Here is a 26,131-nt window from a genome sequence, read left to right as displayed (position 1 = left end):
GCATTGTTGGCACATGACTACAAATGACAAACATCACCTCTTTACAAAGAGCTAGTGGTATTTCTTCATATTTCTATTTCATCCTAACAGGCAGCATCCTAGTGAATCTGCACTGTACCCTCTCTATTTCCTCAACATACTTCATAGTATGAAGCCCAAAACAGCACACAGTACTCCAACTGCAGCCTTAATAAGTTTTTATATAGATCCGCCATTACATCTCAACTTTTATGTTCTATACCTATGCCTTTATTGAATTGCAGTGCTGCTTTTAATGGCTTGTGTATGTGAACCCCAAATCCCTCTGCTTTTCCATATTATCCAACCATCCCCCATTCAAAATATAATTTTTTTCCCCCAAAATGTACCACCTCAAATAAGAACATAAGAAATAGGAGCAGGAGTAGGCTCCTAAAGCCTGCTCCACCATTCAATATCATGGCTGATCATCGACCTCAACTCCACTGTCCCACCCGATCTCCATATCCCTGGATTCCCCTAGACACCAAAAATCTATCTCAGCCTTGAATATATTCAGAGACTCAGCAACAACAGCCCTCAGGGACAGAGAATTCCAAAAATTCACTACCCTCTGAGTGAAGAAATTCCTCCTCATCTCTGTCTTAAATGGCCTACCCCTTATCCTGAGATTGTGCCCCCTAGTTCTAGACACTCCAGCCAGGGGAAACAACCTCTCAGCATCTACCCTGTCAATCCCCTTCAGAACCTTGTATGTTTCAATGAGATCACCTCTCACTCTTCTAAACTCCAGAGAGTATAAGCCCATTCTACACAATCGCTCATCATAAGACAGCCCTCTCATCTCAGGAATCAATCTAGTGAACCTCCATTGCACCGCCTCCAGGGCAAGTATATCCTTCCTTAGATAAGGAGACTAAAACTGTGCACAGTACTCTAGATGTGGTCTCACCAAGACCCTGTACAATTGTAGTAGGACTTCCTTACTCTTATACTCCAACGGTCTTGCGATAAAGGACAACATGCCATTTGCCTTCCTTATTGCTTGTTGTACTTGCATGCTAGCTTTCTGTGTTTCTTGCACAAGGGCACCAAAATCTCTCTGAACACCAACATTTAAAAAGTTTCTCACCATTTAAAAATGTTTCTATTCTACCTACCAAAGTGAATAACCTCACATTATACTCCATCTGCCACCTAACTGCCCACTGACTTAGTCTATCTATATCCCTTTGCAGACGTTTTGTGTTCTCCTCACAGCTTATTGTCCCAGTATACTTGCATTGGTTTCTATTTGCCATGTTTTTGCTGATTCCACCATCTTATCAATATCCTATTGCAGCTTACGTTGGCCCTCAGAATCATTTACTATGCCTCCTATTTTAGTATCAAATTTGAACACTACTCCTTCTAGTCCTATATCCCACTTCAAACCACTCTGAGAAACAGCCAATAACTTGTACCTTCTTTCTTCCCTTCTAACCAGTTTCTAATCCAATTTGTTACCCTCCCCTTCATTCCATACCCCTAATCTGCTCCAAACATCTCTTGTCAGAGACTTTCTCAAGTATAATTGCTTCTAATTCCCCCTGTTGATTTCCCATGCTCTGAGCATTACAATACATGCATGTTTAAAATCATTAATGCTACTCTTTTCCCCTTGATTTTTTATCCAAGCTGACACCTTGTTCCTTTATCCCATAGTCTTTTACCTGGTTATAACTGGTTGATTTGATTTTCCTTCTCTACTCTCTTTATTCCTTCTGCAAGCTAACTCTTTTACTAATTGTTTTTATTTGTGTATTAACCTCATTTATTTCTGCCTTCTCTATGTGCTCAGATTGCTTTTATTACCCGTACTCTTTTTGTTAGTTCATTAGCCTCATTCTTATTCAGATATGGCCCATCCTTGCAGAACACCTCCCATCTTCCCCAGAACCAATGTCCCATAAAACAGAAATCTTCTTCCCGACAACACTCCTTTAGGCATATGTTGAGCTCCTTAAACTTCATAATCTTCCCTATTCTCGCACACGGCTGATGCAATAATATTGAGATTACCACCCTTGAAATCCTGCTCCTAAACTGCTTTTGAAAGACTTCATGCCTATCTTTTCCTATATAATTGGCTCCCACATGGCCATTCTCTCTCCCTTTCCAGAATCTTTTCCAGTCTTTGCAAAAGTATCTTCGCGTATAACCTGTGAGGCAATAAAGAATCTGGGACACCTGGTCTGAACTATTGGGCCCAAGTTTCGGGCTGCGCCCCCGACCTGGACGCCCGTTTTTCGCGCCACAAAGTGCACCTAAAAAAAACTTCCAGATTCTCCGGCTCCCTGCTGGTCCTCTGGCCCTCGACGCAGCGCAGCACGAGCTGTGGGGGGCGGAGCCAGGTCCCTGCGCTGAAAACAGTGCCGGGACCTCTGCACATGCGCGTTACAGTGGGGAGGCCATCTTAGACTGGGTGTTGTGTAATGAGAGAGGATTAATTAGCAATCTCGTTGTGCGAGGCCCCTTGGGGAAGAGTCACCATAATATGGTGGAATTCTGCATTAGGATGGAGAATGAAACAGTTAATTCAGAGACCATGGTCCAGAATTTAAAGAAGGCATGAGGCATGAATTGGCTAGGATAGATTGGCGAATGATACTTAAGGGGTTGACTGTGGATGGGCAATGGCAGACATTTAGAGACCGCATGGATGAACTACAACAATTGTACATTCCTGTCTGGCATAAAAATAAAAAAGGGAAGGCTCAACCGTGGCTATCAAGGGAAATCAGGGATAGTATTAAAGCCAAGGAAGTGGCATACAAATTGGCCAGAAATAGCAGCGAACCCGGGGACTGGGAGAAATTTAGAACTCAGCAGAGGAGGACAAAGGGTTTGATTAGGGCAGGGAAAATGGAGTACGAGAAGAAGCTTGCAGGGAACATTAAGACGGATTGCAAAAGTTTCTATAGATATGTAAAGAGAAAAAGGTTAGTCAAGACAAACGTGGGTCCCCTGCAGTCAGAATCAGGGGAAGTCATAACGGGGAACAAAGAAATAGCGGACCAATTGAACAAGTACTTTGGTTCGGTATTCACGAAGGAGGACACAAACAACCTTCCGGATATAAAAGGGGTCAGAGGGTCTAGTAAGGAGGAGGAACTGAGGGAAATCCTTATTGTCGGGAAATTGTGTTGGGGAAATTGATGGGATTGAAGGCCGATAAATCCCCAGGGCCTGATGGACTGCATCCCAGAGTACTTAAGGAGGTGGCCTTGGAAATAGCAGATGCATTGACAGTCATTTTCCAACATTCCATTGACTCTGGATCAGTTCCTATCGAGTGGAGGGTAGCCAATGTAACCCCACTTTAAAAAAAAAAAGGAGGGAGAGAGAAAACAGGGAATTATAGACCGGTCAGCCTAACATCGGTAGTGGGTAAAATGATGGAATCAATTATTAAGAATGTCATAGCTGCGCATTTGGAAAGAGGTGACATGATAGGTCCAAGTCAGCATGGATTTGTGAAAGGGAAATCATGCTTGACAAATCTTCTGGAATTTTTTGAGGATGTTTCCAGTAGAGTGGACAAGGGAGAACCAGTTGATGTGGTATATTTGGACTTTCAGAAGGCTTTCGACAAGGTCCCACACAAGAGATTAATGTGTAAAGTTAAAGCACATGGGATTGGGGGTAGTGTGCTGACATGGATTGAGAACTGGTCGTCAGACAGGAAGCAAAGAGCAGGAGTAAATGGGGACTTTTCAGAATGGCAGGCAGTGACTAGTGGGGTACCGCAAGGTTCTGTGCTGGGGCCCCAGCTGTTTACATTGTACATTAATGATTTAGACGAGGGGATTAAATGTAGTATCTCCAAATTTGCGGAGGAGGATGCTATGAGGCTGCAGAGCGACTTGGATAGGTTAGGTGAGTGGGCAAATGCATGGCAGATGAAGTATAATGTGGATAAATGTGAGGTTATCCACTTTGGTGGTAAAAACAGAGAGACAGACTATTATCTGAATGGTGACAGATTAGGAAAAGGGGAGGTGCAACGAGACCTGGGTGTCATGGTACATTAGTCATTGAAGGTTGGCATGCAGGTACAGCAGGCGGTTAAGAAAGCAAATGGCATGTTGGCCTTCATAGCGAGGGGATTTGAGTACAGGGGCAGGGAGGTGTTGCTACAGTTGTACAGGGCCTTGGTGAGGCCACACCTGGAGTATTGTGTACAGTTTTGGTCTCCTAACCTGAAGAAGGACATTCTTGCTATTGAGGGAGTGCAGCGAAGGTTCACCAGACTGATTCCCGGGATGGCGGGACTGACCTATCAAGAAAGACTGGATCAACTGGGCTTGTATTCACTGGAGTTCAGAAGAATGAGAGGGGACCTCATAGAAATGTTTAAAATTCTGACGGGTTTAGACAGGTTTGATGCAGGAAGAATGTTCCCAATGTTGGGGAAGTCCAGAACCAGGGGTCACAGTCCAAGGATAAGGGGTAAGCCATTTAGGACCGAGATGAGGAGAAACTTCTTCACCCAGAGAGTGGTGAACCTGTGGAATTCTCTACCACAGAAAGTTGTTGAGGTCAATTCACTAAATATATTCAAAAAGGAGTTAGATGAAGTCCTTACTACTAGGGGGATCAAGGGGTATGGCGAGAAAGCAGGAATGGGCATGTTCAGCCATGAACTCATTGAATGGCGGTGCAGGCTAGAAGGGCTGAATGGCCTACTCCTGCACCTATTTTCTTTGTTTCTATGTTTCTAGGACATTGTTTATTAATCCTGTCTCATTACACAGGACCAGATCTAAGATAGCCTGCCCACTGGTGAATGATTGGCCCAGATTTTGCTGTAATAATAGTGCTCACCTTTATAACGGTAAATCTGACAGCAACTTCTGGTGTCCACACATGCACAGTTAACACACGGAAAATCCAATAGATGCTTTCAAAGATAACCTGCTCCTCTACAGAGTGCGCTGTAGCAATCCTCACCAATAGACTCGGCACTGAAATTACTGTAATGGCTTGAACTTGGGGTAATTATCCATTAGTTCCACACTAAAAACAGCTGAAAAAGTTAGGGCTGGTACATTTAGAGTAAGTGAGGTTTTAACGACAAACTAAGTGATAATTAGTGCTGAACAACCACTCTGGTCCTAAAAAATTAATTTTAAATGCGGCGTCTCATTCCCTCAAAAGAAATGTAATGTTGTAGGCTTTAAAAAAAACTTAAAATTAAAAAAATTCTGTATTTTTTCTGTTTGTCTCTCCCTTAATCCCATCTGTATTTCCCAATCTTTATTTCGCTAACTGTACCTAATTTAAATGTAATTTATATTTCCTGTTTTAGATTCTGCTTGTCTCAGTCAATCTGATGGCTTGAAGAGCCTCGCTGTTGCTTGTCCTGTTCACAGACATCACAGATCCCCTGTAGAGGGCACCACATTGAAATAATTGCCAGATTAGTGGAAATCCCCAACGACAAGCCTGTGGGCAGTTGTACATGAGGTGAATGGCAAAAGTCGTTCCCTCGCCGTTGAAAGCAAAATCCAAGCCAATATAGCTTAGATACATTACACCACATATTTAATAAGATATGAAAAGTGAGTTTATAGGAATTTAAAAAAAATATTGTGTGTCGAATGTTATGACAATTCTGCTTTCATTTACCATGCATTTTTTTTCTTTGTAAATAGCCTGAGATAATGGTAAGTCCTACCTGTGAGGAGGGACACATTCTTAAAACTCTTCTCCAGTTTGCTTAGAAGAACAGAAAGAAAGCAATCAGAGGAAAGCCCATTGACATCCTGTGTACACTGGTCATACACCACCACCTCCTGTTCACCATCAAACTCAATCTGTAATGGCAATGGGGGAAATGATTAATAGAAAGCAATGCCTACAATACCCCTTTTGGCTAAGATCATGCGTAACTGACCTGACAGGGGAGTAACCATGACCCCAACGTGGTTCTCCCTGGATCAGGAAGGTGATTCTCCTATGCTTTTTGGAAATAGGTGGGTGGGGTGGCTTGACCCATCCACCTCCACGGAGGTGTGTGGGGGGCCTGACCCATCCACCTCCATGGCACGAACCTGGTATTGCAGTACTTCCAGGAACGGTGCAGTGGCTCTAGGCCTTTTGGCTAAGAGCATTGGCGCAGAGTGATCTTTGATGTGTGCAAGGTGACCTCTGGCGTTTGTGATTTGACAAAGAATTGGAAAGATTGGCAACGAATAAAAAAAATTAAAAAAATGCCGACAATACTCAATGCAATTTGATCTTAATGTACAAGACAGACATAATTCACTTGGCTTTTCTTTTCACAAGTGAAATTATACTTTGGTTGCAAAAGTTTTAACATTTCAGAAAGATGTGAATATTAGTGTACTTTTTCAACCCATCTTCACTCTGACCAAATCTGAATATCCTTCAGTGTATAGGTTCTCCAATGTATAGGTTCTCCAATGACAGATGAAAAACAAATTCTTGGAACTATGATTTGATACTATCTTTACTTTAATGTATGAGTTATCCACAGCACAGCCTTGGATCAGATAATTTAGGAAGGAGCTTCGTATGCCACTTCAGTTTGCCCCTAACATTTAAATACCATTTGCATTTTTACAGGATCTGAAGTCAAAATTGCTCTCCAATTAATATATCAAAACTTATGCTTTATGAAGCTCTCCAAAGTATCTTTAATTTATAAAAAACTTAACTATGTAAGATACCCTATTTTTATATATGTAGGATGAGGGTTTGGTTTAATCTCATATGATTAAGGTTTATGCCTTCTTTTTGCTTATAAATGGCTTATAGACTTGTACAGTAGCTAGAAATAATAAAATGGTTAAGTTGCTCATTCCTAGAATTCTTCAGGGTACGGATGACATTTAGCAAGAATAAGCTTAGTCAGCAAGGAGGGGTTTTGTTAGCAAGGAATAAGGGGTCAGTGGTCTCCCAGCTAAGAGGGTTGCCAATGATGAACAGATCAATTTGGAAACAAACAACTCATTTTAATGGATGGCTGTGCATGACTAGAGCCCTATAAAGATCGTAAGCTTTCTTTCATAATTCGCAGAGAGAGACTAGAACAAACAAATTAACAACGGTTACATTCTGTATTCATTGTTGGTACTATTGTTTATTTCTCTGTATGACTATTGCTTCAGACATTGAGCGTTTCAAGACTCAGTCAAACTCAATAAAGATTATTTGCAACCAAGTTGGTGTCGAGTCAAAGAAGCTTACAAATCCTGTGATGGCTCAGTGGTTAAATGCACCCTTCTGTGTGGCATGAAGCAATACCAACCAGGGCACTTTGGGATTCATTCCTTGATCTGAGCAGAGTTAGATAAGCAGGAGATCCCAGAATTGGATCTAGCATCCCTGGGTTAGGAAGAAAGGCAAAACAGAAAAGTGATCAGAGTTCACTGTACCCAATGACATCTTCTGCTGGACATGTGCATTCATAGGTGTTAGCTGAGCACTGAGTCATCAATAAGGTCACAACTGATTTTTGACCTCAATTCCGATTTTAAAACTTCAGCCCACTGGGCCACCAGGGAGTGTTTCGGCTGAGCCAGTGGCCTGGCACTTAAGAGGGGCTGCCAGGCTGCATGTTGGTGGCCCAGCCAAACCCGGGAGCTTAATTGTCGGCCCGACATAGCAGTCGGCCAACAGAAAAAAACATGGCGGCAGTGGAACTACGTATTCCCCTTTAAGGGAAGCCGCACTGCCATTGCAGAAGGCCTCAGCTTTACTGGACCACCGAGAAAAAAATTGGTTTTGGCACCACCAGACGGGACGAAGATTTTCAGATACGAATGTAGTCATTGCGGGGGTAGATTGGAGGTGCGCACGGTGATGACGCAATTAACATGGAACAGCAGCAGTGGAGGATCGGGGCGCCGTCAGGGAACCTCGGAAGGGAAAATTGGGCTATCAGCGACCATTCCACGAAATGTCGGTAGCCACTCCACTCCGCAGCATGGCCGCCGATTTGCCTGGTAACAGGCCTGAAGGGGAGGGGCAATTTCGGCCCTCTTTCCTCTTGTACTTCAACCCCCTTGCAATAACAGCAAACATGTCATTTGCCTTCCTAATTGCTTGCTGTATCTGCATGCTATCTTTCTTTGTTTCCTGCACGAGGACACCTAAATCTCCCTGAACACCAACATGTCATTTGCCTTCCTAATTGCTTGCTGTATCTGCATGCTATCTTTCTTTGTTTCCTGCACAAGGACACCTAAATCTCCCTGAACACCAACATTTAATAGTTTCTCACCATTTAAAAAAAGACTGTTTTTCTATTCTTCCTACCAAAGTGAATAATTTTATACTACATTATACTCAATCTGCCACCTTATTGCGTTCTCACTTAACCTGTCTATATCCCTTTGCAGGCTTCTTGTATCATCCTCAGGGTTGTTTTCTCACTTAGCTTTGTATTGTCAGTAAAGGTAGATACATTGCACTCGGTCCTTTCATCCAAGCTGAAGCCCAAGTACTGATCCTTGCGGCATCCCACTAGTTACAACCTGCCAACCACGAAATGACCCATTTTTCCCTGCTCCCTGCTGTTTGTTCGTTAACTAATCCTCTATCCATGCTAATATATTGCCCCCAACCCTTATTTTGCATAACAACCTTTTATGTGGCAATTTATCGAATGCCTTTTGGAAATCCAAATATATTACATCTACTGGTTCCCTTTTATCTATCCTGTTAGTTACATCCTCAAAAAACTAATAAATTTGTCAAAACATGATTTCCCTTTCATAAAGCCATAGTATGATTTTCTCAGTGCCCTGTTACCACTTCCTTAATAATGGATTCCAGCATTTTCCCAACGACTGATGTCAGGCTGATGTTTGTAGTTCCCCGTTTTCTCTCTCCCTCTTTTCTTGAATAGCAGGTTTACATTTGCTACCTTCCAATCTGCTAAGACCATTGTGGAATCTAGGGAATTTTGGAAGATCACAACCAATGCATCCACTTTCTCTGCAGCCATCTCTTTTAGAACCGAGAATGTAGGCCATCAGATTCATGGGTTGTTAAGTTTTTAGTTCACTTAGTTTCTCAAGTACATTTTCTCTACTGATATTAATTTCTTTAGGTTCCTCACTCTTATTAGCCCCTTGGTTCCCCACTATTTTTGGTATGGTTTTTGTGTATTTTACTGTGAAGACAGACACAAAATAATTGTTTAAAGTCTCTGGCATGTCCTTATTCCCCATTATAATTTCACATGTCTCAGCCTCTAAGGGACCAACACTTACTTTTGCTACTCTCTTCCTTTTTACATACTTATAGAAGCTCTTATAATCTGTTTTTATATTTCTTGCTAGTTTACTCTCAAATTCTATTTTCTCCTTTTTTAATCAACTTTTTGGTCACCCTTTGCTGGTTTCTAAAGCTCTCCCAATACTTAGGCTTCTACCAATGTTCCCTCTAAGCTGCAAATTCCCGCACAGACCGCACACAAGCTTTTACATTGGAAATACTGTGCGGTTGCAGAAATTTAAAGGGACTGCACATTGACAGAAACAGGCCGCGCAGAACATAGTAAGCACTGTTCCCTGTGGGTTGCACTATTATTCTTTGCAACATAAGCCTCATCTTTTAATCTAATACTATCTTTAACTTCTTTAGTTAGCCAAGGATGGATCATTTTGCCCCGAGAAGTTTTTAATTCTCAATGGAATGTAAATTCTTTGAGAATTTTGGAATATTTCTTTAAATATTGCCACTGCTTATCTACTGTCATAGCTTTTGATCCAACTTCCCAATCTATCTTAGCCAACTCGCCCCTCATTCCTATGTGAATGGCTTTATTTAAGTTTAAGACTCTCATTTCAGATTTAAGTATGTCACTCTCAAACTCAATGTGAAATTCTATCATATTATGATAACTCTTCCCGAGAGGACTCTTTACTATAAGATTACTAATTAACCCTGTCTCATTACACAAAACAATATCTAAAGTAGCCTGTTCGGTTCCATGACGTATTGTTTAAGGAAACTGTTTTGAATGCATTCCATGAACTTATCCTCCAGACTCCCTTTGCCAATTTGATAAGATGTTCTTTATTTTTACAAAACTGTCTGCTGAATAAACAACAATGGAAGACGTGTTCCAAAGAATACTCAAAGATTCAACATCCAAAGTAAAGTACAGGTACAACATCCGAAATCCAGAATCCTTGACCAAATCCGTGCCAGGTTTTGGGTTTTTCTAGATTTTAGACAAGAAAATCAATAGTCTGAAATCCAGAATCCTCAACCAAATCCATGCCAGGTTTTGAGCGGCGAGGTCTGAAATCCGGCAAAACCCGAAATCCAGCGCGCATTCGGTCGAGGATTCCGGATTTCAGACTTGATTTTCTTGTCTGAAATCCGGAATCCTTGACCAATTCTGTGCCAGATTTCGGGTTTTGCCTCAAAAATGTCCGGTTTTTGGACAATTGCGATTTTTGGAGTTCCGAATTCGGGACATTGCACCTGTATAACCAACCACACCACATTCTTGAGTAGTTGTTGCTGGAAGGGATGCTGTTGGGCTGTATGGCATTTTTGTGTTAGAATTTATTATGGTATATGTATATAACATACATAATATATTACAAAGCTTATGTCTGTGTGTAATTCCTGTGTCAACCTTTTCCATTAAAAACTCATTTGTCCACATTTATTTCCACAAAGAAACTTTGTGCTGATGACTACCTACCAGCAAATTGGCTGCCACGATCCTACATTACAACAGTGACTACCCTTCAAAAGTACTTCATTGGCTGTAAAGCGCTTTGGTTGTGAAAGGCGCTATATAAATGCAGGATTTTCTTTTATATCATAGAAAAGATAAATCTATTTGCAAACAGAGAGATGGTTATATTACTTCCTATTACACTCAACACCTCTAGAACATTGTGTTACCACATCTTGGGCCCAAGTTTCCACATGATTTGCACCTGATTTTTAGGAGCAACTGGTGGAGAACGGACTATCTTAGAAATCGCAATTCTCCACATTTTTTTTTCTGCAGTTCTAGTCAGGTAGAACAGTTCTACTTTGGAACAGAATTTTTTCTTTAAAAAGGGGGCGTGTCCGGCCACTGACACCTGATTTCAAAGTTTCCACAGTGAAAACGTACGCCAAACTAAAGTAGAATGGAGCAAGTGAAGATTTTTGTAGAACTGAAAAAACCTGTTCTACACATTAAAAAATCAGGCGCTAGGTTACAAATTAGGCGTCCAGAACGAGGTGGGGGGGGGGGGGGGAAGGGAAGTCATTAAATTCTATAATAAATCCTTATTTATACTTATACAAATAAATCCAACCTGGATAAACATTTATAAGCAAAGAAAAGATTAAATAAACCATCTTCCTACCTGTGTGAAAGTGCTTCAGCCAGGGAGAATTCTGCAGCCGTTCGTGCCGCTGAGCAGGTGGGGTGGGGGGGGGGGGGGGAGGAGAAAGCGGTTTGTTGTTGTGGAGGGGAGGGAGGGGAAGGAGACAGCGGTTTGTTGCCGCGGAGGGGAGGGAGGAGAAGGAGACAGCGGCTTGTTGCCGTGGAGGGGAGGGGAGGGAGGGGAAGGAGACAGCGGCTTGTTGCCGTGGAGGGAGGGGAGGGAGGGGAAGGAGACAGCGGCTTGTTGCCGCGCAGGGGAGGGGAGGGAGGGGAAGGAGACAGCGGCTTGTTGCCGCGGAGGGGAGGGAGGGGAAGGAGACAGCGGCTTGTTGCCGCGCAGGGGAGGGGAGGGAGGGGAAGGAGAGAGCCGTTTGTTGCCACGGAAGGGAGGGAGGGGAAGGAGACAGTGAGAAGGGTAGTCTCAGTGCTGATGTGCTGATGGCAATGTGATTTTATTAAAAAATGTTCAAAAATTAAACAGCTACAAAGAACTACAAAAATGGCCGAGTGCCAATGTTTTTTTCACACTGAGCATGCGCGAACGCTCCAACGCGCACGCGCAGCGCTGCCAGCAGGAAAAAAAACTAATTTAAATAGTACCCGCCCCCTCCCACTTACAAAATCGGCACGAGTGTAGGCTCCGCCCCCCTGGGCGCCGCGCCAAACAGACAAGGAGCTGCAAAGCTCTCGAGAATAGCGCATTTTTTTTCTGGCGCCGTTTTAGGCGCGAAAAACGGGCGCCCAGCTCGGAGGGGCGCCCGTTTTTTATCCTGTGGAAACTTGGGCCCCTTATTTCTGTAATGCTTCCTCCATTTAAAAAAAATAATGGGCTAGACTTTGCATTGGTGTCCAGATTGCCAAAAAGTGGGTGGTATTTCCGGTGTTAATGATTATATATTTTTTTTGTGATCACCGGAATATTGCCCATTTTAAAACCCACTAGTTTCCACTTTTTAATTGGGGCGTTAGCTGTAGCGATGTGAAATGGGCGTTAGCGATTTATTCAGTCGTGCAAGGCCGGCTTCCATAGCAACGGTCTTTTCCCACGTTTCAGGAGGTTAGGGGTCATATGCACATACGCAGAAAAGAGTGAAAGGAGAGGAAGAGAGAGAGAGAGAGAGAGAGAGAAAGCTGGTGGAGAGATTATTGTAGTTTTGGCATTGCTATTGGTAAATTTGTTCAGTTTTTTGCAAAATGGAGAATATTGAAGCTATGGAGGAGATAGTTGTGAGTGAAGAAGAGGAGGAAGTGGCTGAAGTGGGAGAGATGGGTGGACGAAGACACACAAAGCGCTTCAGTGAAGAGGCCAATGCTGCCTTGGTCTCCGAAGTGGAGAACAGATGGGCCCAATTGACCCAGGGTGGTGGGAAACCACCCTCCAGGGTGTATCAACTAATCTGGACCAAGATCGCAGATGTAATATCATCGACGACACGAGGTGAAAGAGCCCAACCAGTGCCGCAAGCGCTGGAACGATCTCGTTGGTTCCGGCAGAGTAAGTATTAAATGTATTTACTTAATAAATTGTAATGATGCAATGATTAATTTAAATGCAGATCTGATGTTTTGTAGTTAGGTGGTAATCTTGGTGTCATGCGTTTAATCCTAACCTCGATCCTATTCAAGTTATTCTCAGACAGTAGATATAACCATGCATTTAACTGCATGCGAAGTATAATAGCATATAACGTGAATGATGACAATGATTAGCATGGGATGACTAAATGTGGATTGTCTGTATGTTGTGTAATAATAATAAATAATAATAATAAATGATACTTGTCAGTAATCTGATATTTGTCACAGCTGTAATAGTACCTAGGCAATGATCTTATGCTATGCCATGATCGTCACCTTTGCAGAAGAAGCTTTCGAAGAATCGGGTCGAGCAGTGGCGCATGGTTGGTGGCCCAGGAGATATAACCTCCCTGATCGACCTGGAAGAGCCTTGGTGGGGGTCCACAACCAGTCAGCCACCCGTGGTGGTGCTGAACCCGTTCTCGCGCCACATGAGTAATGTATAAACTGTTGGTGATTTAAAGTAATTTAATGCCATTTCTGCACAATATATGATTGATGTGATGTTATGTAATTAATGATGGGATCATGAAATATCATTGTAATACAATGCAGATTCTGTACTATTGTGATGTTAATTATATGTGATCTCTGTCAGTATATTTCTAGCAGTAGTATATGCCTGTGTAACGTAAGCATCCCCTTTTCTTCTACTAACCTCATTTATATTTTCTAGGTCACCAGATAGCACAGGCTTTCCAGGTTCCCCAGGCGCCCCAGGTTCGTCAGCCTGCACAGGATCCCCAGGTTCCCGTGGTTGTCTCTGGAGGCGAGGAAGCAAGAGCCTCGCCTGTTCTTCTGCAGGTCCTCCTATCCACTGAGGATAGTGAGGAGGTGGAGGAGGAGCCTGCGGCCCTCTCGTCCTGCATTCCTGCGGCCAAGTCCTCTTCGACCGAGGAGGTAGCGGGTCCAAGCGTCTTACAGCAGGGCACTCCGAGTGGTTCCATGCCTGCGCCGACCCCGCAGAGGCTGGTTCGGCGAGGTCGGTCTGCTCCAAGACCGGCAGATTTGAGTCTGGACATGGTCAACCTGTCGAGGATGAGCGCCAACATAGGTCGAGAGCTCCTCCAGGCAATGGGCGTGCTAGCTGGCCACGTCGCTGCTCTAACCGCGATCGTCTCGCAGGAGAGGTTAGCCGAGTCCATGGATGCCAGAGGATAGCGAGTGGTCCCAGAATACGGCACTGCACCCCAAGGTGCCGTAGCACCATGGCAAATGACACACGAGGGTCAGGAGGAAGCGCTTGCTTCTGACTTGGAGGACTTTCCCCTGAAAACGACCTCTCCATCTCCAGCCCAATCCATTCATCTGCCGTCAACCCCACACAGCAGCAGTGCTCAAGGTGTCCTGCTCCAAAGCTGCTTGGAGTTGTTGGTAGGGGAAGGAGAAGAGGTGTGGTTAAAACGAGGGGGGTAAAGGAAAGGAGAAACGTGGCCGCAGGTAGGGAGGGTGGGGATTCTTCTAAAATTGTTGTTGTTGTTGCTGTTGTGAAAAAAAAATTGTTGAATGTTGGGTGTTTGTTATATTCATAATGGTTTTCTAAACTATGTTGTTGTTGCTGCGGTTTTTATTGTTATTTGTTGTTCTTTATAACATTTTTACTGTTGGGGTGGTGGGGTACACGGGTGTTAACTTTTAATGGTGTTTGTTTCAAAAAAATTGTTCAACACTGTTATAACATTAATTTTTTAAAATTTAACTTAACATTGTTGTACAGTGTCTTCAAATAGCTGAAACATTAAGCATATACAAAGTTTGCGAACACTGGCAAGGCCAGGTAAGGCAAAGATGAAACGTAACATAACAACTGTAACCGTCACCAACGTAATGTAAAGCATTCATTAATGAGCTGTGGACACAACAGTATTGCAGCTGCGTAAGTACCACCAACGTTAGTTCAAGCAAAGCGTTTATTTATGAGCTGCTGACGCAACAGTCTTGCATCTGCGTAAGCAGCATGAGGCTTTTCCTGCGATCTAGAGTGGGGTGGGGACATGGTTTCATCACCAGCCTGATTGTCCTCCCCGAGATCATCGTCCACCTCCTCCGCCCCTCATCTCTCCTGAGGTGGGCAGGCAGTCCCATCTGGCAATTCCTGTCCCCTCCTGATAGCTAGGTTATGCAACATGCAGCACACCACAATGAACTGAGCGATCTGCTCAGGGTGGTATTGTAATTCGCCTCCCAAGTGGTTCAGGCATCTGAAGCACTGCTTAAGCACTCCAATTGCTTTTTCAACGATATCGCGTGTGGCTATGTGGCTTTCATTGTAGCGCATTTTGGCTTCCGTCTGGGTCTTACGCAGGGGGGTCATGAGCCAGCTGGCAAGGCCATATCCTTTATCCCCCAGCATCTAACCATGACCTTGTGGCTGACTCATAAACAGGTCAGAGACAGTGCTCTCATGCAAGCTATGTGCATCATGGATGCTCCCCGGAAAATTAGCATTTACTGCCATGATTATTTGCTTGTGGTTGACAACGAGTTGCATATTCAGGGAGTGGAATCCTTTTCGGTTCCGAAACTCCTCTGCATCCTGAAAAGGTGCTCGCATGGCGACGTGTATACAGTCTATTGCACCCTGCACCTTGAGGAAGTTTGCTATTATTGAGAAACCCAAAGCCCTCTCAGTCTGTGCCTCTCCGGCCATAGGGAAGCTTATAAAGTCCATCCTGCGTGCGTAAAGGACTTCAGTCACCTGTCGAATGCAGCAGTGTGTGGAGTGCTGAGAGATACCGCAAATGTCGCCAGCTGAGGCCTGAAAGGAGCACAATGCATAGAAGGAAAGTGCCGCTGTAACCTTGACCTCAACGGGCAGTGCGGTCCTGATGGTGCGGTTAGGCTGCAGATCTCCCTTAATGAGCTGGCATATCTCACTGATTACCTCCTTTCGGAAGCGCAGCCTCCGAAGGCATGCGTTTTCAGACAAGTTCAGCTATGGCCGCTTATCCCTGTAAGTGCGTCGGGTGTAAGGTCTCCTCCTCAGCAGTCTGCTACCTCTTTGATTGGGCTCTTCAATATATCTTCTCCCATCTCTAGTCTGCAGCATGTGAGTAGTCATCAATACTGGCTGGGAAATTACAGGCCCCATTACTATTACTAAATGCCCTATTTATATGTACTCAGAATTATTAAATTGCCCTCTTAAAAACTCATTAAAAAATGAAAATTCTCCTCAATATGATAGATGGTTGTCAAAAGATTTTAAAAACCACCTTAAAAGCAGTCACGAATTACTTCAAAGCTCCCATGAACTTGAAGCAGCCTTTGATGAAAAATCCTCTGAATTACAAAATGGGTTAAGTTCAGGTGAGTGTAGCTTTTTTTGAGCGATCTTTTGGGCGATATATAGGAGAGATGCCGAAAGTAACGCTCGGCGATATTCTGGGCGTCAGTTTCCATTATAAACAGTGCATGGGCGGTGCACGATTGCTGACATAATTTTAAAAAAAATATGGGTGGGCGGTTTAGCTAATTCTCGGCATTCACTTTATGCCGAAACTAATGCTGCCGATAAATGGGCGATAATTGGGCGTTATTTTTCATTTTTATTGAAATATGGGCATTAGACTAAATCTTAGCGGTTAAATGGCCGGTAGTAGGGCGAACACGATGGAAAGTCTAGCCCCAAGACTTGGTAATTTTGTCAAGTGTGCAGTTTGTTGCAATAGTTCCTTGTAAAATAGTGCTTTGGAACCTAGTGTTAGGTTGTTTAGTTGTAAGTATACATTTGGCTCACCGAATGCATACTCGCAACTAAACTCTATAAACTATTATAGGAGTTTTTTTGTCTGTCAAATCACTCCTGCCTTCCACCCTATCACAGACCTTCCTTTCTTTCCTCCCCTCCCCATTTCAGTGCCCCTGCACTTCCTTAAGAATCCATTACATTTCGAACTTTTCCAGTTCTGACGAAGGGTCACAGAACCGAAACGCTAACTCTGTTTCTCGCCACAGATGCTGCCTGGCCCACTGAGATTTCCAGCATTTTCTGTTTTTATTTCAGATTCCAACATCCACAGTATTTTGCTTTTCTATAAACTATTTTACTGCTTCGGATTAAAAATCACAAATAATGTTTCTTATAAAACAGTTACATAAGCTAAGTGTGACTATATGGCATTAGCTTGGAGTATCATTTGTTGAAGCTTCATCTGCTAGGGCTACCTGCTCAATTTATACAATTTTAAATTACAACTATAACACACATAGTTTGGACTCCTCCGACGCCCTCCATTACTATTACAGTTTCCAGTTTGCTGGCCCCAGCCGTCTCCTTTTCACCATGGATGTCCAGTCCCTCTACACTTCCATCCCCCACCAGAATGGCCTGAGGGTACTCTGCTTCTTCCTCGAGCAGAGGCCCAACCAGTCCCCATCCACCCTCACACTCCTCCGCCTGACTGAACTTGTTCTCACATTGAACACTTCTCTTAACTCCACTCGCTTCCTCCAAATTAAAAACGTGTTGCTATGGGAACGCGCATGGGTCCTAGTTATGCCTGCCTTTTTGTGGGATATGTGGAACATTCTTAGTTCTAGTCCTACTCGGGTCCCCTCCCTCACCTCTTTTTTCAGTACATTGATGACTGTATCGGAGCCGTTTCCTGCTCTCGCCCTGAACTTGAAAATTTCATTCACTTTGCATCCAATTTCCACCCTTCCCTCACCTTCACATAGTCCATCTCCGACTCTTCCCTTCCCCTCCTCGACTTTTCTGTCTCCATCTGTGGAGATCGGCTTTTGAACAGTGTCCACTACAAGCTCGCTTACTCCCACAACTACCTAGACTACACTTCCTCCCACCCTATTATGTATGCAACTCTATGTAACCAGTATTATACCGCCATCAGAGGGCGTACCTGTTGGAGTCCCAAGGGATCCCAGCATCCCTTGGGAGCACTGTATATAAGCAGGCCTCCCATGCTGTACCAGCACTCTGGAGTTAGAATAAAAGGAATTAAGGTCACACTTACTCACGTCTACAGTGCTCAATCACATTACTTTATTATGGACGTAACAACTGGCGACGGTATAACGAACCATCACGTGAAAATGCAGAGAACTGTTGGTATCCTGGAGAAATTCTCAGAAGGGGACGATTGGGAGGCCTTCGTGGAGCGATTTGACCAATACTTCGTGGCCAAAGAGCTTGAAGGGGACGAGAACGCTGCCAAACGAAGGGTGATCCTCCTCACCGTCTGCGAGGCAACAACCTATGGCCTCATGAAGAAGAATCTTGCCCTGGTGAAACCAACAACCAAATAGTATGAAGAACTGTATACACTGGGAGCACCTAAATCCGAAGGAGAGCGTTCTGATGGCAAGGTATCGATTTTATACATGTCAACGGTCTAAAGGCCAGGAAGTGGCGAGCTACGAACAAAGGCACCTTGCAGGACATTGCGAATTTGATGGGATTCCTGGAGCAAATGCTAAGAGACTTTTTGTGCTTGCCATTGGCTATAAGGTTATCCTTCGCAAACTATTGACTGTTGAACCTGAACAAAGCCATAATGATAGCCCAGACACTAAACAAATATCGCAGCATAGAGGTTTCGGCAAGTATTTTACACAAAGTAACGTCTTTTTCAGGCAGGAATGCATATGGCAGAACATACACGCCTGCAGCTGCACGACCTCAGATGACCCAGAGTCCGCCATCAAACGTTAATGCGAGGCAGTTAACACCTTCTTGGCGCTGCGGAGGTGATCATCGAGCCCATCAATGCCGCTTCAAACACTGTGCGTGCAAAGGCTGTGGAACAATGGGACACCTCCAGCAAATGTACAGACGAGCTGCAAACCCTGCAAACCACCACGTTGCAGAGGAAGATCGATCCATGGCGGATCAAACTGAACCACAGACTCGAACCGAGGAGGCAGAAGTATACGGGGTACACTCCTTCACCACGAAATGTCCACCGATCATATTAAAAGTCGAACTGGATGGTATTCCAGTATTCATGGAACTGGTGCGAGTCAGTCTATCATGAGCAAAACGGCCTTCGACAGGCTGTGGTGCAACAAGGCACACAGGCCCAAGCTGAGCCCCATTTATACCAAGCTGAGAACTTACACGGATCAGCTCTTTAGTATAATTGGCCGCGCAGCAGTAAAAGTTTCCTATGATGGAGCAGTGCACGAACTCCCACTATGGATTGTACCAGGAGATGGCCCCACACTGTTCAGCAGAAGCTGGCTGGGTAAAATTCGCTGGAACTGGGATGACACCCGAGCACTTACATCCGTCGACGACGCCTCATGTGCCCAGGTTTGAACAAGTTTCCGTCGTTGTTTGAGCCAGACATCGGAAGCTTTTCGGGGGCGAAGGTGCAGATCCACTTGGTTCCCGGCACATGACCCATCCACCACAAGCCACGGGCGATGCCATATATGATACGAGAGAAAGTGGAGATCGAGCTGGACAGGCTGCAACGAGAGGGTACCATCGCACCGGTTGAGTTCAATGAGTGGGCCAGTCCGATTGTTCCAGTCCTCAAGGGCGATGGCACGGTCAGAATTTGTGGGGATTATAAAGTAACGATTAACCGTTTTTCGTTGCAGGACCAGTACCCGCTACTCAAGGTAGACAACCTATTTGCGACCCTGGCAGGAGGAAAGACGTGCACCAAGTTGGACCTGACCTCGGCCTACATGACGCAGGAGCTGGAGGAATCCTCGAAAGGCCTCACCTGCATCAACACGCACAAAGGTCTGTTCATCTACAATAGATGCCCGTTTGGGATTTGATTGGTCACGGCTATTTTTCAAAGGAGCATGGAGAGCCTGCTCAAGTCGGTTTCACGCACTGTGGTTTTCCAGGACGACATATTGATCACAAGTCAGGACACCATCGAACACTTGAAGAACCTGGAAGAGGTTCTAAGTCAGCTAGATCGTGTGAGAATCAGGTTGAAACGCTCGAAGAATGTTTTCCTGGTGCCAGAGGTCAAGTTCTTAGGGAGAAGAATCGTGACAGACGGCATCAGACCCACCGACGCCAAGACGGAGGCCATCAAGAACGTGCTGAGACCACAGAACGTGACGGAGCTGCAGTCGTTCCTGGGACTCCTCAATTATTTTGGGAATTTCCTACCCGGGTTAAGCACCTTGCTAGAACCTCTACACATGTTGCTACGCAAGGGAGATGACTGGGTATGGGGGAAATCAAAAGAAGCTGCTTTTGAGAAAGCCAGAAATCTGCTATGTTCCAACAAATAGCTTGTTCTGTATAACCCATGTAAACGTTTAGTGCTAGCTTGCAATGCATCTTCGTACAGGGTCAGGTGTGTGTTACAAGCAGCAAATGAATTGGGAACATTGCAACCGGTCGCTTATGCATCCAGGAGTTTGTCCAAGGCCGAAAGGGCCTACAGCATGATTGAAAAAGAAGCTCTGGCATGTGGTTACGGGGTTAAAAAAATGCACCAGTATCTGTTTGGGCTCAAGTTTGAGTTAGAAATTGACCAAGTCAGCATGGATTTATGAAGGGGAAATCATGCTTGACAAATCTTCTAGAATTTTTTGAGGATGTAACTAGTATAGTGTACAAGGGAGAACCAGTGGATGTGATGTATTTGGACTTTCAAAAGGCTCTTGACAAGGTCCCACACAAGAGATTGGTGTGCAAAATTAAAGCACAAAGTATTGGGGGTAACATACTGACGTGGATAGAGAACTGGTTGGCAGACAGGAAGCAGAGAGTCGGGATAAATGGGTCCTTTTCAGAATGGCAGGCAGTGACTAGTGGGGTGCCACAGGGCTCGGTGCTGGGACCCCAGCTATTTACAATATACATTAATGATTTAGACGAAGGAATTGCAGATGACACTAAGCTGGGTGGCGGTGTGAGCTGTGAGGAGGATGCCAAGAGGCTGCAGGGTGACTTGGATAAGTTAGGTGAGTGGGCAAATGCATGGCAGATGCAGTATAATGTGGATAAATGTGATGTTATCCACTTTGGGGGCAAAAACACGAAGGCAGATTATTATCTGAATGGTGGCAGATTAGGAAAAGGGGAGGCGCAACGAGACCTGGGTGTCATGGTACATCAGTCATTGAAAGTTGGCATGCAGGTACAGCAGGCAGTGAAGGCAGCAAATTATATGTTGGTCTTCATAGCTAGGGGATTTGAGTATAGGAGCAGGGAGGTCTTACTGCAATTGTACAGGGCCTTGGTGAGGCCTCATCTGGAATATTGAGTTCAGTTTTGGTCTCCTAATCTGAGGAAGGACGTTCTTGCTATTGAGAGAGTGCAGCGAAGGTTCACCAGACTGATTCCCGGGATGGCAGGACTGACATATGAGGAGAAACTGGATCAACTGGGCCTGTATTCACTGGAGTTTAGAAGGATGAGAGGAGATCTCATAGAAATATATAAAATTCTGACGGGACTGGACAGGTTAGATGCAGGAAGAATGTTCCCGATGCTGGGGATTTCCAGAACCAGAGGACACAGTCTTAGGATAAGGGGTAAGCCATTTAGGACTGAGCTGAGGAGAAACTTCTTCACTCAGAGTTGTTAATCTGTGGAATTCTCTACCGCAGAGAGTTGTTGATGCCAGTTCATTTGATATATTCAAGAGGGTGTTAGATATGGCCCTTACGGCTAAAGGGATCAAGGGGTAAGGAGAGAAAGCAGGAAAGAGGTACTGAGGTGAATGATCAGCCATGATCTTATTGAATGGTGGTGCAGGCTCGAAGGGCCGAATAGCCTACTCCTGCACCCATTTTTTATGTTTCTATAAGCCGCTCATATCGCTATTCTCAGAGTGCAAAGGTATTAATACCAATACCTCTGCTCACATCCAAAGATGGGCACTGACGCTGTCTGCATATAACTATGTAATCCGCCTCTGACCAGGCACAGAGAAATGCGCTGATGCTCCCAGTCGGCTACCATTGCCCACCATCGAGGTGGAAATGGCACAGCCTGCAGAATTGCTCTTGCTGATGGATGCATTTGAAAATGAAAAGTCATCAGTTATGGCCCGCCAGATCAGGACCTGGACTAACTAGGATCCTTTACTGTCCCATGTAAAAAACTGTGACCTCCATGGGAGTTGGTCCAGCGTCCCAGCGGAGATGCATGAAGAGATCAAGCCGTTCCAGCGGCGCAAAGACGAAATGTCCATACAGGCGTACTGTCTCTTGTGGGGTAATCGCGTGGTTTTGCCTACGAAAGGCAGGGAAACGTTCATACGCGACCTACACAGTACGCACCCAGGCATAGTAATGATGAAAGCTATAGCCAGGTCCCATGTGTGGTGGCCATGCACCAACTCAGATTTGGAGTCTTGCGTGCGCCAATGCAACACTTGCTCTCAACTGATCAATGCACCCAGGGAAGCACCACTAAGTTTGTGGTCATGGCCCTCCAAACCGTGGTCTAGGATCCACGTTGACTTTGCTGACCCGTTTCGAGGAAAAATCTTTTTGGTTGTTGTGGATGCTTATTCAAAATGGATTGAATGTGTAATAATGTCTGTAAGCACATCCACTGCCACCATCGAAAGCCTACGAGCCATGTTTGCCACGCACAGCCTGCCTGATGTCCTTGTCAGTGACAATGGGCCGTGCTTCACCTTCAAGGAATTCATGACCCGCAATGGGATCAAGCAAGTCACATCTGTCCCATTCAAGCCCGCATCCAATGGCCAGGCAGAATGGCAGTTCAAACCATCAAGCAAAGCTTGAAACGTGTGTCGGTAGGCTCCCTGCAGACCCGCCTGTCCCGAGTCCTGCTCAGCTACCGCACCGGACCCCACTCGCTCACCAGGGCTCCCCCAGCCGAGATGCTCATAAAAAGGGCGCTCAAAACAAGGCTCACTCTTGTCCACCCTGATCTCCATGATCATATCGAGGACAGGCGGCATCAACAAATCATGTACCATGATCACGCAAATTTGTCACGCGATATTAAAGTCAATGACCCTGTACTCAACTATGGACATGGTCCCAAATTGCTCACTGGCACAATCATAGCCAAAGAAGGGAGTAGGGTGTTTAAGGTCAAACTCGCAAATGGACTAACTTGCAGAAAGCATTTCGACTAAACCAAACTGCAATTCACAGACAGCCACAAGCAACCCGAAGAGGACACCACCAACTGCGACCCTCGCCGCCCCCCCCCACACACACACACACACACGGCAACCAACATCACAGTTGACCATGAAGCTGAACTCACCATCCCCAGCAGCCCAGCGAAGAACCAACCAACTCACCTACACCTGCATTTGTACCGAGGCGATCGAATAGGGAGCGAAAGGCCCCAGATCGTCTCACCCTGTAAATAAGTGCACTATTGACTTTGGGAGGGAGTGATGTTATGTATGCAACCCTGTGTAACCAGTATTATACCGCCACTAGAGGGCATACCTGTTGGAGTCCCAAGGGATCCCAGCATCCCTTGGGAGCACTGTACATAAGCAGGTCTCCCATGCTGCACCAGCACTCTAGAGTTAGAATAAAGGCACTAAGGTCACACTTACTCACGTCTACAGTGCTCAATCACATTACTTTATTATGGACGTAACACACCCCACATCCTGTAAGGACTCCATTCCATTCTCCAAGTTTCTCCGACTCCGTCACATCTGCTCTGATGATGCCACCTTTCACACTAGTGCCTGTGTCATGTCTTCCTTTTTCCTTCAACAGAGGATTCCTCACCGCCTTTGTTAACATGTCCCTCGACTGTGTCTGTTCTATTTCCCCGATCTCTACTCTCACCCCTTCCGCTCCCTCTCAGAGCCACGACAGGGTTGCCCTTGTCCTCACCTTTCACCCCACCAGCATCCATGTTCAACGGATCATCCTCCACCATTTCTGCCACCTCCAGCGTGATCCCACCATCAATCACATCTTCCCCTCCCTCTCAGCGTTCCGAAGGGACTGCTCCCTGCGCGACACCTTGGTCCATTCTATGTTTCTATTCCGCAGTCACCCCCAGCACCTCCTCCCCTTCCCATGGCACTTTTCCGTGCAAGCGCAGGAGATGCAACACCTGCCCTTTTTTCTGCTTCCCTTCCCACTGTCCAGGGCCCCAAATACTCCTTCCAGGTGAAACAGCGATTTACTTGTACTTCTTTCAATTTATTATACTGTATTCGCTGCTCACGATGTGGTCTCCTCTACATTGGGGAGACCAAGTGTAGATTGGGTGACCGCTTTGCGGAGCACCTCCGTTCAGTCTGCAAGTGTGACCCTGAGTTTCCAGTCACCTGACACTTTAATTCTCCACTCCAGTCCCACTCTGACCTCTCCGTCCTCAGTCTCCTGCACTGTTCCAACAAAGCTCAACACAGGCTCGAGGAACAGCACCTCATCTTTTGTTTAGGTACTTTACAACCTTCTGGACTCAACATAGAGTTCAACAATTTCAGAGCATAACTGCTGCCAATCTTTTGCTCCCTTATCCCCCCGCGTCAGTTTCTTTTTTTCTCCTTGTCTCTAATGGCAGTTGGTCATTATTCCGCCATTCACACCCTATCTTGCCTAATGTTTTTCTAACTACTGTCATCACCATTTCAATTCGGCCCATCATCCCTTTTGTCTCTCTAATCTCTCCTGCCTTCCACCCTATCACAGACCTTTCCTTTTGTTCTTTCTTCCCCTCTCCCTTTCAGTGTTTAAGAATCTGTTCTTTTCGAACACTCTCCAATTCTGACGAAGGGTCATCGACCTGAAACGTTAACTCTGCTTCCTCTCCACAGATGCTGCCTGACCCGCTGAGATTTCCAGCAATTTCTGTTTTTATTTCAGATTCCAGTATCCACAGCATTTTGCTCTTATATTAGTTTTGACCATTAATACACTTAAAATACAAGCCAAGACATCCAATTAGTTGGGCCAATATTGATGCTCACAACCATATTACACATTGGAATGGGTTTCCAGGACACAATCAAGCTCATTTCATGTTTATAAAACGTACCTTTTGCCATCAAAGAGAGCTCATTGCTGCAACACAGGTGCTGAAAGTAAGTATCATGTCAGACCAGCTCACTGTCATCTTTGTAAACCCTTTCAAATAGGCCATGGCATGGTATCCCTACTGTGCTCTTGCATCCACTGTGTAACATTTTTTTTAAACTATGCATTATAAAGAGTAAAACAAGTGGCAATGAGTTACGGCAATAACTTAGTTTTGGGGCTTTGCTGACACACAATCTGCGCTAGCTTCGGTCTTGTAATTTAAGGAGTTGTCAGAAGCATGTGTCTAAATTTCTGCCTTGCATTGCACTACTAGTCTTACCCTTTATTTAAAGCGTGTTACAACATACTAGTGCAAAGATACATTATTCCCCTCCAAAGATGTAAAATTTTAATATTGTGGAGCTTGAAGAAGAGTAACTTCACAAGATCAGGTCAACTGACAGCCCTTCAATCTATGTGGTCTCATCTTTCCAGAAGTTTAAGTTTACTGCCCGCTTATTGCAGCATCTAGTTGCTTCTTAAATGAGTCCAATGTTCTGGCCTCAATCACTCTTCCTGAAAACCCATTCCCATCCTTGATCACCCTCTGTGTAAATAAATACTTCTTGACATCTTCAAAAATTTGTCTTTCACAATGCTGAATCAATGCGCTCTTTTCCTGCTGTTTTGGCATACCAAAGTGTTGTTTTGTGCTTATTTTCTTTATCCTATTAAGTATCTTGTATACCTCAGACATCTGAGGCTGGAGAACCCTGGCTTATCAAGTGCTCAATCAGTGTTTAGGAATCAAATAAGATACATGTAAACTATTACTTGAGTTTCCCTTTGATTGCAATACTACAAATATTTAATTTTATTTGTATAGCTATGTAACCCCGCCCCCCCAGCCCCAAAGATATCTGTGCTCCTCTAATTCTGCCCTCTTGAGCATCCCTGATTATAATCGCTCAACCACTGGTGGCCATGTCTTCTGTTGCCTAGGCCCCAAGCTCTGGAATTTCCTGCCTAAACCTCTCCACCTCTCTTTCCTCCTTTAAAACGCTCCTTAAAACCTACTTCTTTGACCAAGCTTTTGGTCACCTGCCCTAATTTCCCCTCATGTGGCTCGGTATCAAATTTTTTGCCTTATGTGAAGTGCCTTGGGACGTTTTACTATGTTAAAGACGCTATCTAAATACAAGTTGTTGTTGTAATCACTCCCCCAATTCATAATTTAAA

At 44.7% G+C, this 26,131-nt stretch overlaps 1 protein-coding gene across 1 annotated transcript in view; it reads right to left on the bottom strand.

Annotated features, from left to right (window-relative positions):
- The window catches only part of dusp16 (dual specificity phosphatase 16), a 109,969-nt gene that overhangs the window by 51,460 nt on the left and 32,378 nt on the right, over positions 1–26,131 (bottom strand). Inside the window, exon 3 of the mRNA XM_070900410.1 lies at positions 5,699–5,837. Coding sequence (XP_070756511.1) covers positions 5,699–5,837 — 139 coding nt within the window. The remainder of the gene's footprint in view (positions 1–5,698; positions 5,838–26,131) is intronic.

Source organism: Pristiophorus japonicus, chromosome 15 (genome assembly GCF_044704955.1).
Source record: "Pristiophorus japonicus isolate sPriJap1 chromosome 15, sPriJap1.hap1, whole genome shotgun sequence".
NCBI lineage: Eukaryota > Metazoa > Chordata > Chondrichthyes > Pristiophoridae > Pristiophorus > Pristiophorus japonicus.
This window is presented reverse-complemented; position numbering and strand designations above follow the sequence as displayed.